Source organism: Scophthalmus maximus, chromosome 21 (genome assembly GCF_022379125.1).
Source record: "Scophthalmus maximus strain ysfricsl-2021 chromosome 21, ASM2237912v1, whole genome shotgun sequence".
NCBI lineage: Eukaryota > Metazoa > Chordata > Actinopteri > Pleuronectiformes > Scophthalmidae > Scophthalmus > Scophthalmus maximus.
The window spans coordinates 9,158,693-9,177,104 of record NC_061535.1 but is presented as its reverse complement, the minus strand read 5'-3'; the positions used below and the strand labels follow the sequence as shown (position 1 = coordinate 9,177,104).

The 18,412-nt window shown below is 42.9% G+C and overlaps 1 protein-coding gene across 6 annotated transcripts in view; it reads right to left on the bottom strand.

Annotated features, from left to right (window-relative positions):
• The window catches only part of LOC118291287 (partitioning defective 3 homolog), a 289,475-nt gene that overhangs the window by 15,037 nt on the left and 256,026 nt on the right, over window positions 1-18,412 (bottom strand). For 5 of the 6 annotated variants that reach the window (XM_035619432.2, XM_035619429.2, XM_035619428.2 and 2 more), the window contains one exon: window positions 2,754-2,874. In XM_035619432.2, the coding sequence (XP_035475325.2) occupies window positions 2,754-2,874 (121 nt within the window). The remainder of the gene's footprint in view (window positions 1-2,753; window positions 2,875-18,412) is intronic. The other variant, XM_035619430.2, reaches the window with a different exon arrangement.

The following is an 18,412-nucleotide window of genomic DNA, read 5'->3' as shown; positions in this document are numbered from 1 at the left end:
ATTCAAACGGAAGCTACCACCGGCCAAATTGACAAGACACCGGCGTCAGAGGCACAGCAGTCCACAATCCAATCAATGACAAGTATAGGTAGAATCCATCCTCGTAGGTGATGACGAAAGGACACGTATGTTATACAAATACGAACAACATTACCTGCCTTTGTAAGCATCTTCCCTTTTTCCTGGTTACAATGACTTTTTACTGAATGTTTCAATTCACCAAAAAATTGAAGGTCACTGGAGGTATTTTGGTCACTGTTTACAACATTCAACAATGACACAGTGTGAAATCCACAGTTAGAAAACAACCACAAGGTTGTGTTTTCAGAGTCGGTCTTTCAAAACATGCTACTGACGAAACAAATTCCGCCACCTACGCTTATGAAACCCACACATTCAAAAAGGTTCCTTCTCTGAAAGTTTTACAAATGTTCAATTTTATAACCGTTCTAAAAATATGCAGTTTCTACAGAAACTCTATGTGAATGATACAAGCTAATCTATGTGATATAGTTGACCTCTTTCTACATGAACTGTACATCCTTTTTTAAAATAACTTTTTTAAAACTTCTTCTCAACAACAAATCCAACACAAATGTGTCACCTTGTATTTTTGTCTCATTTTCTTACCATATTTTTCCTCGGTTTTCATATTTAAATGATTGCCGCATCTATCTAAAATAGAGTCATATCTGTTTTGATTTTTGGATCACACTGAGACAGGATTTCCCTTGAGTCCATCTAATCAGTGTCAACATATAATATGGGTACGTCTGTATCTTTCCTAACAAGCTCTGCCATTGTGACTCCTTGTTCAGGACTAAAATAACATGAAAGGGGGCTAATAAAACAGACTTCAATACTCCAGGGCTGGCCCTATATCCTCTTACCCGTGGAATAGCAAGGGTATGCTCAACAATGTCAACAATCACAAGCAATTAGGAGCTCAGAGGCTCAGGGAGACAGAGTGAGACGGCTGAGTTCTGAACAAACAGTTAACGTCTCAGTCTGACAGCAAGAACGGGAAGAGAGAGAGAGAGTGAGAGAGATTGAGAAAACATCGGAGCACGATATTTGGCTTTCAGTGGTTTTCAACCATCAGTAGGACTAACCCTGCAGCTGATGCAGAGCAAATAAAGTATTTCTCTGTGTGAGAACTTGGTGGGAGAGAACGTGGTAGGGGGAATATGCTGTTATGTCTAACACAAACTCATTAAGACAGTAGGAAAAACAGCAGAAAATGCACGCCACCTCTATGAACCAATTTAATTGACAAACTGACGGACAATTCTCCAGAAAATTTGATGCCAAATATTTTTTTTACTTTCAAGGTCTGACATTTTGACCCATAATTTAAAAAACAGCTCCGCTTGGTGCAAAATATAATTTTTTTTTCTCTACAACCATGTCTGAAAGTCACACCCCAAAAAAGCAATGCATGTCTCAAGTCATTAAACTAAAAAATATACAATTGTTTGAACTCCAATTTGTTCCTGCTTGTTTATATAAGTTTGTGTATGCAGTTTAAAGTATAGAGGAGGTATGACCTTAAATTAGGTGTCAACTTCCTTCAAACAAACCAGTACAGTTACATGTCAAGATTATCACGGGGTATGTGGAAATATTACACGACGTGTTTCTTTACTCAAGGCACAGTTGAACTTTTCATGCACAGCATGGAAGGATACGAGAGGGATTCACGAGGTGTGAATTAATTAACAAAGGAATTAACTTGATTTCATGTTTCCAATTATGAGGAGTAAATCCCATCGTTGTTACAGATCAATCATGGGAGAGGAGAATGACTAAAAAAAAAAACTCCTCTAAAATTTTAATTTAATTTTAATTTAAAAATCCCTTTAATCAAGTCTGATGAAAATGAAAACGAAAGACCAACCCTTACTTTGCCTCACATAGTCACTTGTCATCAAATGGTTCCCTGTACATCTTCTCTCTGCCTTCCTGCAATAAGTGTGTCATATTTCCAAGATAGAAAAGGCCCAGGCAGAGATGAATATTAAGCGATTTGATACCAACGTACGATCTTGAACGTACAAATTGGTAAAAGAAACAGTTTTATTGATGAGTCAGATTGTGTCATGCGATTGTGGCACTTCATTTAACCAATGAATGCTGATGCTGTGTTATATCAATTATTATTAAGTTTCACATGTAACATTGATATTATTGTTAGTCCCTGGTTGCAGGAATTTATTACACTGTTTAACTGTAGTCTGCAGAGATATATGACTTAACACTCTATCTTCCCCTGGGAATGGTGCAGGAAGCTTATTTTCCTCACTTTCTTTTATCACTTACATCACTCAGAAAGAGCAAATTGATTGTAACATTTCCTTTTGCTGTGTTTTCCATCAAATCAACTGGGTCAAAGTGGTAATCATCAAGAGAATACTAATAAAATATGGTTCCAGGAAACATTTAAATATGGATTTGTTAGTGCTTGTTGTTAGAAACAATGGTATTATTATGCCAAGTTTATGGAGTGGTGCCCGACTCTAACTGAAGGAAGGTCAGGTCACAAGTAGATAATCACACAAATAAGATTATCCTTTATTGATTCCCAAGTTCTTCAAGCAGCTGGTGTGTATCTGTTGATAATATGTGTGTCCAGTGGAGCATTGGGGGGGATTACGGTAGGAGCTTTCATCGCAGGGAATTGTGTAGCCTTTTTGTTTCTGGGTCTGTGTAGCTCAGCGCCGCTCTGATGGAGCGTGTTCCTATTGGACACTCACCCAAGACTGGTCAAAACTGTAAGTGTGCCGATGGTCGTCAACGTCATCCTCCTGTTTGGCCTGCTGGAACTCGTGCCGCAGCCTTTGTATCCGGTCGTGGTTACTGGGAGCCATCTGACTGCTGCAGAAGAAAGAAACAGGAGGTAAGATAGTGGGACCAGTTGTTTTGAGTCCAGATAACACGCTGAGCGGATATTCAGAGGTATTTTTTCAGCGAACCCTCGGAAATGACACCTGGCACATTACTCTACCGAGCATGTTATTACAGATGCTTATTCATTTTTTTGAGTAATTCACTTGACCACCCTAACACCCCTCTAAATTGTGCGGAGGTTCTCTTGATCTGACAGCAGTGATTCCCTATTGCATACCTGACTGACATATCTTCGTGCCTTTTCTTCCTACCCTCCCTCTCACCATCCATTGCTCCTTAACATCCCTCTAACTGGAAGTGTCCCTCGTGCGCTATTGTGAATGATGCATATCCCTTTTAGACTGCAGGAGAATGTTGGCATTTTATAGTACACAGTCATTAAACACTGTGGAAACCCCTCATTTACATCCCCTTCATTAAAGGGCTTTGAGGGGCCTGTCAATAGGAATCAATAGCCTTCCTTCAGCTTAATCAGGCTCTCCTTTTATCAGCAGCAACAGAGTCTGGACATCTCAAAATGCATAATTATGATGAGACAACCGGCGCGATAATAGGCTTGCATTTATGCATACCACAGGGATGAAAGTGACCAAAGGTTAGGAATTTGTGCTGGGAGGGGTTGGGAGCTTGGGGATGTAGGGAGTGGGATGGAAGGAAAGGGAGATAAAGGTAGGAGGGATGTTATTGCGTATAGTGCTGAGTGAAAAAAGGGAAAGGTTAATCAAGAGCATGTGAGACAAGGGAAAGAAACACAGTCAGCCATGAAGAAGTAACCGAAATCGTCAGAAAGACGAAGAGTAGAGAAGTACAGGCGGATAAAATAGTATATATTTAGGAGAGACAAAGCCGAAAACGTTGTAAAAATGGACACTTGAAACAAGGACCTGTCACCTGGTCATTGTGTGTGTCCTCCGGAGTAGCACTTACAGGTGGCATGCCAGCAGTGGAAGTGATTGCTTATTTGGGGCCCAGAAGAATTCTGGGTGCAATTATGGTGATAATTGCAGATTAGAATGAGCACATCGTTCTGATGATAATGGGAACTAGGACATGCTGCCAATCAAGCGTCATTAAAAGCACAATAAATAGCAGCTCATAAACTATGCACGGATCTCAGTGCATGCCCCTGAGTAGCACTTGGTGAAATGCAGTTATCGTGTTATTCGTATTGCCTGATCAAAATCAATTGTATTAGTTATACTCCATTTGATCCCTATAGCTTTATGTGTGTGGGAGTGCAGGGATCACACATTAGGCCTTTTATGTGGATGTGGGCAATTAAGTGGCTCACTGGGGTGTGAGGTTCTTCTGCTTTTAGGCTGTGGGGTGATGGTGAAGTCCCATTACTGTTCGTTACAAAATCAGTATTCCCTTAATATTTGCATAACATTGGTCAAATAGTATATGCATTGTTAAAAAATGTAGTGAGATAACCGAAGTCTTGAGTCTGATAACATTGAAGGCTTATAAAAGAAGATATTTACCTATAAGTCTTAATTTATTAACTGCAAAAGTAGCATAACATTAGCATCATAATAGTATCATCCTCTGCTTGCTGAAAGAGAGGTTTGAAAATAATGTGAGTGGTGGAAACAGACAAAAACATAGAACTGAAAAGCCCAATACACGCAATTAGCTTAATCCCTGAGGCTGGTCAAAGGGAAATCGAGGCTGACTCCAAACAAACAACCTCGTAAATTTTTCTCTTTGACCCGACTGGGCCAGAGGAATCGGGGGGTCCAGTGGAAGCCAGCTGGGGATCCAGACAAAGGGCCACCCCCCAGGCTATAAACAAGAATACTTGAGTCCATATACACTTACTCTATAAGAAGACCTATTGCCCTTCTCTCACCCACTAAAGCATCAAGAAAGAGGGATGACCTGCTCCAGAATGTGGTGGATAAAATTGTGTGGTGTTGACTGGGAGAAGATCAGCTAAGACAAGATCTCCAGAAAAGTAAAGAAATAGCAGTAAAGCACTTTCCCCACAAGCTGCAAATGGAAATTGCATCGAATATGGGTTGGGGGTGGGGGTGGGATCTAACTAGGGGTGAATTTGTCATGGTAGTTCAAAGGAGGCCTGTGCAATATCTCGATTATCTGTAGGGGCTTCTCCTTTGGTCCTCCATGATACCATGGGGGTAGCAAGTTGATGGGATTCTTGGAATGCACTCCATGGAATTCTCCTGTGTAAATATATTCATACGGTAAGAAAAAAGACCTGGTTAGCTAAGCTTTGAGGAAGGGCAGGAATCAACTACAAAGTGGCATCAGAAGCTGCGCTATCACCGCAATAGTCGACAGAAGGCCTGTCTTCATTCATAAAGAAGATGGATTCTGCTGCCTTCCCCAATGCTTGGGGACCTCAACGCATAATTAGTCAGCATGATCGTTGCTGATGCATCAAGTGTCACCACTTTCCAATTCCCCCCTGAATACATCAGTGTCTGTAATGGGCCTGAAGAACAAGAACTGCGAGAAAAGATTGGTAGCAGTTTATGTTAGAAGATCACCTCAGCGGTTAGGATGAATGTATCAGCCCTGCCAGCAATATATGGAATATGAATGAGCACTGCTCATCACTTCGCTGTAAGCCATGTCATGTTTGTGCTTAAGCAAGAATGTCTGCATCATGATTGTATGAGCTTGCGAGGCTTAGTCCCAGAGCAGTCGTCTTTTTAAAATGTAAGTCAATTGAAAGTAGGATACCGCCTGTAAAGTAATTAAAAAACATGGGGCAGATAAAATATCCATATGCCACAGAATTTTCACAGCCAGCATCTTCATCCGGTCCTGTATAATGAGATCTGCTCAAAATTCATTTGTGTTATTTGCAGACTGAAATGTCAGCACATGGCCTCTCCGGTTGGCAATGCTGCTCACATATGCATGCGAACATAGACCCACTCAACACAGACTGCAACACACAGACGTAGAAGGAGACACAAAGAAGCCGACACACATCTCACTATCTCACAGTCCCTGTCTCCTCAATTTACAGACACTGTAAAATCACACTGCTGCTGTATTTATAGATTGGCTGCAAAGCTTATTCTGGAGGCTTACTGGGTGAGGTGAACCTGTGATTTCACATGCATGTAGATTCATGTCGAACAACGAGGACTCAGGCCTGTTTGAACAACAACAGACCCTCTACTGATCTCCTCCACTTCTTGCTGATACTCCTACTCATCCTCGTCTTATTTAGAAAGGATTAAAAACTAGCAAAAGTAGGAAAATACCACAGGACACCAAAAATAAGGCCAAGAGTTTTGTGAACATGTGATGAATGTAGCTTTAGCTTAACAGCTTACAGTGTCACAAGCTATACAGCAACTACTTTATTGGTGCCCTTCTTTAGAAACTATGGACTATGAAGGAGCAATTGTCTATGTGCATACATATGTGTGACCTCCATCCCACCTGTGTTTTCTAACCTGACCTGTTGACAGGGGTCATGAGCCCTCTAAGGCAGCAGTTGGGGGTATGTGGACGCCTCTCTGTGTAATAGTCATCCTTTGATCCAGGAGGATTTGGCAGATGTCTCACACACCACAAGGCTTACGCCAAGGATGCGTACTATGCCACAGTCCCCCTATTTGCTTCCGTATGTGGATCAAAGGCGCGTTGAGTCTCGGCATGTCCTATAAACGCTGCAACTGGCCGATAAAGGGGTAATCCAATCGCTAAGAGTGCAACATGGGTCATATGAGCATACCTAAGGCCAGGGGCCACTCCCAGCCAATCAGAATCGGAACTGCAGAGAGTCACAATCGTAGAGGTAATATTTCCAGATATGAAGTTTGACAAGAATTGTCCCAGACTTGTTCATTTCCAACTTAATTGACAAAGGCTGAACTGTTGGGTCTCCGGTCTGACTTTAAAATCAGGGAGTCTGTTATTTCTTATCTGATCACTGTTGATTGAAATTCTATCAGATTATCTGGTTTCTTGCTCTGGCCCGAGTATCTCCGCGCGGCAGATGAGGGAGCCGGCTTCTTAAGTTTGGGCCCTTTGGCAATCTCACATCAAGTCAAAGGCTTAGCTCATCTTTATTCCATCGCCCCGTGGACTTTCATTTATTTCAAAGACACAGAGATGAGGCATTTTTGGGGAGATGGACAGCCTTTGGGACCCGACGTGATGATTGAAAAAGATTAGATATGCATTACCGCTGGTCATTTTTGAGCGGGAGAGGGACAAAGATAAAACATTTTTTTAGATCCTTCAGAGGAAATCAGCATATATCGGCAGATCTGCTGTGATTTTTGTGGCAATCAAATGAGAACAGTTGAAGCATATATCGTAGCCTTCTTCCTGCATTTATTTCCCTCACCACTTTACTCTCTATTTCCCATCTTAATAAAAATATCTTCATATTTTTTCTCTTTGTTCCCATATGCTTTATCTCTGAATGCCTCAGTCCTCCTCTGTGGTTACAGGGGTAGGTCATGAATTCCCTTCTGTCCTCCTCATCCTCTCCCACTATCCTGGTAAGTGACAGCTGCAGGCTGGACAAAGGCCTGATAATACCATGGATTTGTCAGGCTCTGACTTCACCCATGTCCTCCTGTGACTGATGCACCGACATTGGCGCCTCGCCAGCTAAAATCCCCACTTCTAGATGGGGGCTCTTGCTGTGTGTGTGTGTGTGTGTGTGTGTGTGTGCATGTCTATCCATGGTTCCTTTCAGGCTCCATATGGGTTTTTTGGGGGTCCTAGGAGGCCATCATCTAGGCTCCCTGCCTAGCCCATGTTAGTGACGTGACTGGGGAGCATGGAGCTCTGATTAGCGAGGGAAAGAAGCAATGAGTGTAGAGCTGCTCCCTCCGGCAGACGGCCCAAAATGGCTGGCCCCTGGTGCACCGTTCATCTCCCGCTTCCCTGGTGTGAGAAATGAAGATGCAGCTCTGCCCTGAAGGGACCCACAGAAGACCGTCCTCTAGGAAAGGCAGCTCACAGAAAAATGAAGAAAAGAGGAAGGTCTCTGGTTACATCTCCATGCCTTTAGAAACCTATACCCCTCAGTATTTCAAAAGGCCCTTTTTTATCCAACTCAAGTATAGCCTGCCACCCGGTCTGGCTCAACTTCTCCCCCGTTTCTTTACCCCAAAGACACGTGCTACACCCACATTTTTCAACAAAAAAAACCCAACAAGCTGTCTTTACTTCTTTTTGAGAAATTGTCCAAATACAGGTGCAAGAGAGGAATCGGCCTGACAGCTGTCTACATTTGAGAGACACCGTCAATGCCTTCTGCCCTGCCTTTTCACTGGGAAGTTTTACAGCTTTGGTTCCAAGAAAATACACTTCAGATGATTAATAGTTTTTCTTTCTGCGTGCTGGGATGTGAGGAAGTTTTACTCCTTTTTCGAAGAAAACAGGTGTAACCTTTCAAAAAGAAAAAAAAAGAGAACAGAAAGTAATTTCTGTGGATTTATAATACCCCGAATATTGTCTTTGGCTTCAATGCAAAAGAGAAAGAGGATGAGAGGGTCCTCTACCGACCAACAAAATGACTGGGGGCAATGTCATGGCAGAGTCAGCTGTATGGCCAGAATATTTTAATAAATAAAAGTAACAAAGAATAATTAATGCTCAGCTGCAGTCCAGTAATGTAACAATTATTCAACTGATCTTGTGAGGCAGATGGCAGCTGCTCTAACTCGGAGTGACGGACAGACAGGAGGTCACAGTGGCTGTCCATCTGAAGTAAACACAACTTAAAGAAGTTGATTTCAAAAAGTACTTTAAAAAAACGGAGCTTTGATATTTTTGACTGTAAAATGTTGGAAAGTGTAGTACTTCCAAAGTCCCACTTAGTCCCAAACTAATGCGTACAGTATATGCTGGACAGCACATCCTATAAAAACACTCCACATGATTCATTTCACTCACTCATGAGTTGCATCAAATCCAAGTTGGTGTAACCCAGTTTACAACCAGCAGCAGCAATGTTTTTCTTTTTCCTGACTTGCTCCCATGAGTGACCCTGATATGTTCTCTTAAAGCATGAAACATTGTGCAAAAGGGGGAATCGCAACATTAACGTGGCATGCAGTCTTTAAACGGCTAAAGCTTTCTCCACCTCGATCGCTGGCAACTTAGCTGTAAGTTTGTTTTCTGGGAAGATAGAAGCATGGCAGCCTCTGACTGACAGCTGCGTCCTCCACGAAGAAAGAGATGATCTTTGAAGTTAAAGCCCCTAATCCCAGTCCATTGATTCAGAGGCACCCGCTCACTCCGACAGAAAGAGAGCGTTGGACTCGGAGTATGGCGGGGACTGCGTAAAGCATTCACACATTTCAGAAACACACACTCACACACACACATCAGACTGAGTGCCACTTCATAATGAGACAGAGCTGCATTGCATGCTTATGATTAAAGCGAATCATGTGTTCACAACTTGCAAGCGCGCACAAAATGAATTTGCTGGATCATGCCCCCCGGACCCTTTAATGCAGCAAATCTTCTATTTTCAAAGAAGCACACGCAAAACGTTTGAGAAACATGTGACAGCCCCAAGTTTCACAACAGGGCGATTAATTCCCGTCAAAGGCCATGTTTTCTGTCTCCTCAGTGTGCAGTGTTACTGTGGTTCGTGTTGTCCAGAGACATCTGATGAGTCAACATTCCTCTTCGGGATAAGGAGAGAGACGAGTCCGTTTTAAATAAGGTGTGAAGGCCACAGGATAAAGTATCCATCCAAACAGTTTAGCTCAGCTTTTATGAGCCCATCAGGCCTTAAAGACAGCTTTTATGGGATATCAGCTAGCTAGACACTAAGAGGGAAGAGAAGTGAGCTGGGGCTAAACTATATGACTGAGGTTTCCAGTAAACTCTTTTATGGACCCCGGGACCAAAATGTTTGGTCCAAGTATAGGTTGGTGTCGTGAAATATGAAATCGGTTTCTGTATTTTGCATTATGTGACCTCCCAATAAACACCTAGTGAGACTGATATGTCGCAGTGACAAGTCAACTCCGCAGGTTTCTCTTTTGAGTTGCACACCAAACAAGAGTATTTTTGGCAAAAGCACAGGCTAAATGATTGTCGGCACAGATCTTGAGACGACTTTGTCCAAGCAGGCATTGATATCGCAAGTGCTTCGCATAGAATATGCTTCTGAAGGTTAATAAACCGCAAAAACCAAAGTGAGAAGTCCTAAACTGTTGTTAAATTATCTGGAAGGCAACTAATGAATTGAATAGGTTTTTTGTATTAAGAATAAAAATGGAAAATTGGGACACTTGTTGTTATCCATGCTGAGGTCCAGCTGAGCTCATCACACAGCTGTGTGACCCCCACAACCCCCCCGCCAAACCTCTCCTTCCCACTTGACTCACTTTTTCACTTTGCATTTTGCGACTAACTCATCCTTCAGCTGCTCTCGTGTGCCGGAATTATTAGAGAGGCACAAACAGTCCACTTTTTTCTCTCCATTTTTTTTAAAGTGCAGTGTACCACTGCCTCAGCACGGAAAACAGACAGAGTGGAGGGAAGCAATTCAAAGACAGGTCAAGAGGTGAGTCCCTGCAAATAAAAGAGCAACAAAAAACCCTCCAGAAAATGGCTTGAAAGTGTTTTGTCAAGTGAAATATTCAATTTAATTTTAAGTGGTGGTAATACTACCTTCACTGCTCGTACTTTATATATCAAAATGAATTGATTGATAATTACCCAGTGTTGTAATTACACAATAGTTTGTTTGTGGTAATCCTTTTGAAAGATTTAGACAATTCCCAAATTAATAATGAATTAATCAAAATGGCTTGAAATGAACATGACTAAGAATTAATTACCAGGCAGCATTGTAGTCTTGAAGGTCTGAGCCTTCAACACCACTTGGAAAGTATCCAAATAATCCCTGTATGCTACTTTATGACCACGCAATGGTAGTGTACTGTGACACAGTGAAAAAATAAAAAGCAATCATGGTGTATATTATGCATGTATACCATTCCACATGTTCAGTGTTTAGTGTCTGCAATTAAAAATACAACATTTGTGCTGACTGGGAATCAGTGGTTGCCTGAATGTATTCACTCTACTCTCTCTTACACATTTGCTATTCCAGCAGTTTGCTAGAGTGACACACTCCTACTGGCAAAATATAATGAACGGCTAATATTAGATTTCAGATGGGCCATAAGCAGCACTGATGCATTGGCCACATATTACATATGTATTCAGAAATGTATTATTTAACATCTGGTGCATCATTTTTCAGTAGGATTGGCTGATTTGAAAGGTTTACTTCCTCACTGCGGCATTCAGTGGTCACGTGTACAGTACACCCATTTAGAAAAAAGAATCTCTTCAAGCAACTAACCAGCAGAGCAGATATCCTGTCTTTTATTAGGGCACTGAGGTCTCTCAGGTTCACTCTTAACGGCCTACACCACAAAGTATCTCATTTTACGCCAGCACGACATCACACTGTGCTGAATGCAGACAATCGCTCGCTTTCAAAATGTCAGTGGATGGCGCTCTGCGGGCAAGCCGCGATTCATCGGTAAATAATTCAAGCCAGGCCTTCGTAGATCTCCTCCTCGTCCCGTACACAAGCAGCCCACAAGTCCTCTCTTCCGCGACCCCCCGTGCAGCTGCTACTTCCTCTATACATAATTAACGAGACGGCGCGGTGGGATGCCCGTCAGTCAGAGCCGCGCTAGAGCCAGGGCCACTTTAAACAATAACAATATTGATAGTGGGTGTAATAAAGCAGAATTAAAAAGATGGGTTCCAATGACTTGCTCCTGGCGCAGCTGGTCCCAGCTTTAAGTGGTAAGGAAAGGGGAAGGGGAAGAGGAGGGGCGGTCTGGGGAGACTACTGGCTGGTTTTACTTCTCGGGAATGGATGGAGGTACAGAAAAAAACGAAAGGAGGGAATTGGAGAAGAGGGGAACTGTTACCCATTTCCCCTCCCCCTCCTTACCATCCCCTGGTGTCCTTTACTGGCTGCTCTGCTGTACTCTCCATTACTGGATTAAGTCTCGGAGCCAAACCTCTGAAAGCCATCAAGAGGGAAGACGGAGGAGGTCAGGGGTTATGACCTTTACTAATGGCCACGCAGACAGACGAGCGCAAAGAAAGAAGGATGAAGATGGCAGCATCGTTTCAATTTAGGCCATCAGCGTTGTGTAAGAATCAATGTGACGGTCAAGAGGTTGGCAGATACAGACAGATGGGAACAAATAGAAGAAGGATACAATGAATAAAATGAGAGGATATGAGTTTAAAACACTAATAAATATTCACGTAACAATGTAAATTGATTTACATAACAGACAGTTAAACTCTTCTATGAATATCAAAATATGCTAAGAATAGAAACAAACAAAAAAACAAACACTTTAAAAAATTGTTTTTGGTCAGTCATACATGCAGCCTGTTGCAGTTCTTGCTTTTTCTTTTGTCAAACTTGTTGAAAGTTTTAAAATGGACTTATTCAAGCAGCACCCCCCTAGAAACATGCTAGAGTAGATACAGATCTGTGCAACTTTTTCTTTCTTTTTCACAAGGGACCAGCTGATGCACGGACGTGCCAAGAGAATCACCTTATGTACTTCTATCATCATGGGCAATGTGACATCGCTGGACAACAAGACAGTTAACCCAGCAACCGTGTGTGATGTCAGCCGCTCTATTACTGTGAGACGCCAGTCGTACATTTTTCTACTTGTATACTGAATATTGTTAATGTGTTAATATTTATAGCAGTTTTTCCTAAATGTGTGTTGTTGCAGTGGCAACAAAGCAATTTCCGTTTTGCGGAAGTTTATCTGATTGTGTTTAAGAAATGTTATTCTTATTCAATGTTTATGCTTTTGAACCGTGTTCACATGTCAGATGCCACCAGTCCTCCCGACCGGTCCTTTACAATGCTGTAATGCATTTGCATCAGCCCATAAATTCACAAAGTCAAATCGCTGAAGAAGAAATTCCGCCACGACTGCTATCGGCCATCAACCTCCAGGAGCTTTACATATGTTAATGCCCCTTCAACCTGTGACCCTCGCATTCATGACATCATTATCAACCCAGCCAGACACAATGTTGGCCTGTCACCACCGTGATCTATGGTCGCAGGGGCTCTCTCTCTTAATGAAGCCATAACGCTGCCTTAAACTGCTGAGGCCGCGACGAGCTTGGCATTGGCCGTCGGTCGGCCTAATGCGAGTACACATCCATCATCTTACATCAGGCATCAATCAATCAGAAGCCCCCATGACAGCTGGTAGCCCCTCTACCACCACGACCAGCGTTCACACACACACACACACATACACACAACAAAAAAAACCCCTCATTGGCTGTGATTATGATCTCAATTATCATCACGACCGCAGGCCAACACTTCCCCTGTGACCGACATGCTAATCAGGAGCACTGGCAGTCAATAATCAGGGCTCGGAGAAGGCCATTGGGTACAGAAGCGGTCAAGTATAATTATATCTTTATATCTTTTAATGTTAATTGGCTTAACTGAATAAGCTCTGATCTGGAGGTGAGTAAAGTCAACATGCAAAACTACACAGTACTGGTTCAAATCATTTTCTTCAGAACATGCGCATGTATCATTTTCTTCAGAACATGCGCATGTATTCCAAAAGTCGATCGTGTGTCACTGCAGCGAGGCCGTCGACGATCTTAGCGTGTTTCCGTCCTCCCTGGAGATTCAGAGGGACAAAACTAACCATGTTCAGCCCAACCGAAAGCTATGAGGTCAGCTGTGTCAAGCTTCTAGTTTACAAGATGGCAGCGTTCCCATGTGCACATGCATTCTTATGCACAAACACCCCCTCCCCCAGAAACAGACGCAGCATCTGAAGTGGGTCTCAGGAGTCTCAAGCTAACATCAGTCCTGTCCTGTTGTTCCTGTTGAAATGGGCTTTACTGTCTTTCACTGTCTTTCAACAGACAGCTGGTGAGGATAATATTGATGGTACATAAGAATTTGGGTGCATCTGTCTGTGTCTTCGGTGCAGGTGATTATTGGACTTCCCCACATATGAGCAGTTATCACAAACCACATCACAGTGTAATCTCTTTTAATCCTCTGTCTAACCGGCCTTCAGAGTCAGAGAAAAACAAGCTGCGGAAAGAGGGCGAGGGATAGGAGATGAGAGGGAAACAAAATGGACAGAAGCAGAGTTTGTGACCTCAATAACAGATATCTATCTAATTAACCTCCTCCACTGAGAGGAACTCCTGTGTGGCATTTCGGGAAGCCATGAGAGGAAACTACAGTTTCACGAGAGGAACTTGGAGTGGACATCACAGGGATAAGAAAAGAAAGAAGCTGGAGCACCTCTTATGGTTTTTGTAGCGCATAACACAGCTCCAAGCTTTGGCAAGGCAACATATTCATGGGCAGAAACCCCTATATGGAGCCACATTTTAAATGTGACACAGCAAAGCACTCAGCCAAGCTCCTGATGCACCTTGTAATGTCTAAGAGAATTATTCAGGCCTGGTTAGGTGGCTGACTTTGGGTTACGGGGTAAAGGTTAGCCCGCACTTTCAGAGAGGGAAGCTGAGAGGAGCTGATGACAAAACACTGTCACCTTCAGGTGGGTTAAGGAATAAGCGTCAGCGGCGACCCTCGTGATGGCAAGTCCCAGACAAGCCACAGAGGATTAGCCACAAAGCGGTCATGGGTTCGACCACAGATGGTGACCGCGGTGGCTGATCTGTGAATGAATGCACCAGCGAGTCAAAACTACATCTGCTTGACAAAATGCTCATTATCCCTAACCTCCAGGATGGGAGTGGGGGGGAGGAGGGGTGGAGGGGTGGGGCATCAGAACAAAAGCATTAAGTAGGAGTGAGCTCTTTAATTATAGGCCAGTGTTCAGAGAACTCTCAATGGCTTTGAGAACAATAGAGGTCTTTGGTAATGCTCAACCTGCTGAGTTAACACATATTCTCCAGGTATAGGCTATGACAAAACACACAAAGCCAATGGCCATGTGGGGGAAATGAAGCAATAATTGTGCTGTTGGTAACTGAGAAGTGAGTGGCCAGTCCGAGTGGAGGAGGAAATATCTGAAGAACATTGAATTAGCTTTCCTCCCACAAAAGTGCAAGAAACTTTCATTTTATTTACCATCATCTTTAACATTTCATTTTAAGCTGCTGCGTACAAGAGTACTTTAGTATATTATTACTACATTAATGTTGGTAGTCTAGTATAACTGCAGATAATAAGACTAAATTAATTTATTTTACATTTAAGTTCCTTTTACTTTATGTATTCCTAGGTGAGTTCTTGTGAATTGCTGAAGACCATAAACACCTCATATAATGTGGAACCATTAAATAACACAATTCCCAACAGCTGTGGACTCTATAATAAAATGTTCCTCGTGGCTGAGAGGATAATAAAGAGGTGACACTAAATGAGTAAATTGGCTCTCCTATGATCTCAGAGAGTGGCGGAGGTGTCTGGGTATGTGAGTCCATGTCGTAGTGAGTGTGTGAAGGATGAGACCCATAAATAACTTGAGTGCTGATGGTGACCATATGACCATACGAGAAGTGACAGCTTTCCCTGTCAGTGCATTTGACAGGCTTAAGGATAACTCCACACGCCTGGCAAATTGGATTGGAGCTGTGGTGGCTTTGTAAAGTAAAAAAAAAAGAAGAAAGATGAATCCTTCCCTGCATGCCTCCTTCTTACCCCCCCCCCCCCCCCCCCCCCCCCCCTATCATTTTCTCCCTCTCGCTTTTACCCCCCACTTTCAGAAATTCAAAGAAATGAGCAATGAGTTGGTAATAGGTAACAGTTTCTATTTCATGTTTTAAAGTCAGAGCAGGAGGCCCCGGCCAGGGAGCTGATAAATCATCACTGGCGCAGATTAAAAAACATTATCACGTTTAAACAGTCCAGCTCCCTCCCCCCCGTTCCACCAGAGAACTGGCAAGGTGATCTTCTGAAGAAGACAGGGAGAAGGACAAGAGAGCAGGCTTTTGAAACTTCTGACGGCACGACAGTGTCTGAAGGACACCGTTGGGTCAACTAAGAAAAACAACATTAAAGAGACTTATAACGAATACATTCAACAGGAGAAGAGAGCGCAACCGTCCCTGTCTTTCAAAAACAACACCCAACATCCCAAGAGTCAGCCATCTGCACACACCCCACCAAGTCCAATCCATCACCATCAAGAGACACTTACTGAGTAAAAGAATGAAATTAGCTCAACAAGTGGTATTCTAATCTTTCGTCATAGTCTGATCAAAACCAAGGCGTTCCCCAAAAAAAGCTTTAAGAGGCCTCAACGGCCAGTTAATATGGCACAGCTTAACTCATGCCAAACACAGGGATCTTGTAAAGATTAATGAGAGGGGAGAATAGAGAGAAAACGTAGATTGATGAGTGAAAGAGAGGCAGCAGCTTCAATGGGCAAAAACAGCTGGTAGCAGTAAACAGTGGTCGCCAATTGGCGAGCACTCACAGAATGCTAATCTCCAAAGCAGGGCGTGGTTGCCATGCCAAAAATGGAACAAAAATCAATTCAGGTTCCAAACGTTGCCTCAACTTGAGTAACAGGAGGGACTGGGTACTTATTTTCTGCCACTTTAAGACATTAGAATATTTTATACGGTCAGAAAGAACATGTTATCTACAACCAACAAAAATACAATTATATAAAACAGCTGATCGACACTGGACAAATGACTAAATGTCAACATTTACCATTTACTCAGGAATGAACTGGACAATCCTAAAATTCCTTCACATCCTATGAAGATGAGGATATTGCTGTGTTTAGTGTAATATTTCCTCAGGAGCTGAAACCTAGTAGTTTCACTTCTTGCAGGTAAGGGTAGTTTTCCTTAGCAGACATCCATATTTGCACAAGGCCATCACAGTATTCCCCAAGTGGGCGATTGCCAAACTTAAAAAACATGAATTGGCGATTGCTCCAGTAAATCCAATATTCTCCACTCCCCGGGTTATTTCAGTAATGGCGACATTGCACAACAAGTGCTAATGGCCTCAAATAGCAACATCTCTGAAGACACGTTTGGTTTAATTTCCTGTGTTGAATGGGGACAGACACACGAGACATACAGCAAGTGGATTTTGACAAACACGCAAACATAAAACTCTCTCTCACTATGCTCCTGTCCAGGAACAGCCCAGCACTTATTCCCAACGTGTCATTTTTTAGTTTAACAAACACTTTTAGTTTGTGTGCAGATTGAACAAATGATAATATTGTAATCAGTGATCTTTAGAGCGGATTTCATTATGTTCAAACTGGGTAAGGCGAGCTCTTTTCCCCTTATCCGGTCGTTACGCTGAGTGATGGTAACTGGCGGCTGGCGGCTGGTTTTACAGCTGATGGAGTTTTGATTTTCTCATCTTGCTTGCAGCAAGGAAGGAAGAGCAAAGTTCTCAAAATGTCAAACTACTCATTTTAAGTTAGGTGACGAACCTTCAAAAAGCAGGGAAGCACAGAAACACAGTGGAAAAACCTTCCACGCGTTTACATACTTTATATACACACACACACACACACACACACACGTAAACCTCCTCACACATAACCAGGCATTTGTACAAACTGAAAAGTATAAATCCTTTCACACCAAGAACAAAACACAAACACATTTTCTCTCCCGGGGAGACTCGCGACTACTCAACCTCAGCCTCTGATTTCACACGGCCCTCTCATCGATCACAGGTTATAACGTCTGAGACGGACAGCTGCTGGTGAGAGCCAGAGATTCCTGCCATTACAGAGCCATCTCATCCATTTACTTGCAGATCAATGGGACGGTTACTGAAATGGCCCTTGGAGCAGTGTATCATTCCGCCCAGACGCTTCAACCGCCTCGGCCATGCACAAACTCCTCTGTCGCTCACCCTGAACCCTTCTCCGTCACGTCAGGGCTGTCCTCCCTCAACTGAGCTGTTTGTTTGGGAGATGCTCACTGAGACAAGACTACGACCTGGACTAGTGAGCCGTATTAGAGGTGGACGGCGGCCCAGGGATGGGGTTTTGCCAGCTCGTATTCTTTACAGCTGATTAACAGGTCGCACAGAACAAAGTCACATTATGAATAAGTCATGGGTCCGTCTGGACACTGCCAAGTTCCCTTTTAATTGAATTAAGTTACATTTTTTAAAAAAAGGAAGGAGAGAAAAGGGGAGAGAAGAGGGGAGAAAAAATGGACTCCCCTCATCATTTGGACAGGACAGCTAAATACGATTGCAGCCCAGTAGAAGATTAACGACTTATCATAAAAGCAGGGATGATTCTTGCAGAGGTTTCATTTCAAAGTCACAACACATGGGGGGGGGAGGGGGGGGTCATTTGGAGACTCAAACTCATACAGAAATGTATGCACAGGGTTCAAAGGAGCCTTGGACGACATTGTTTTTTGCATAGGTCTTTTCTCACATGCATACAAACACCCAGGTTTTCCTTTCAGGTCGGACTTAACACTGAAAGCCCTCCAAAGACAAGGAAACAAATAAAGCCGT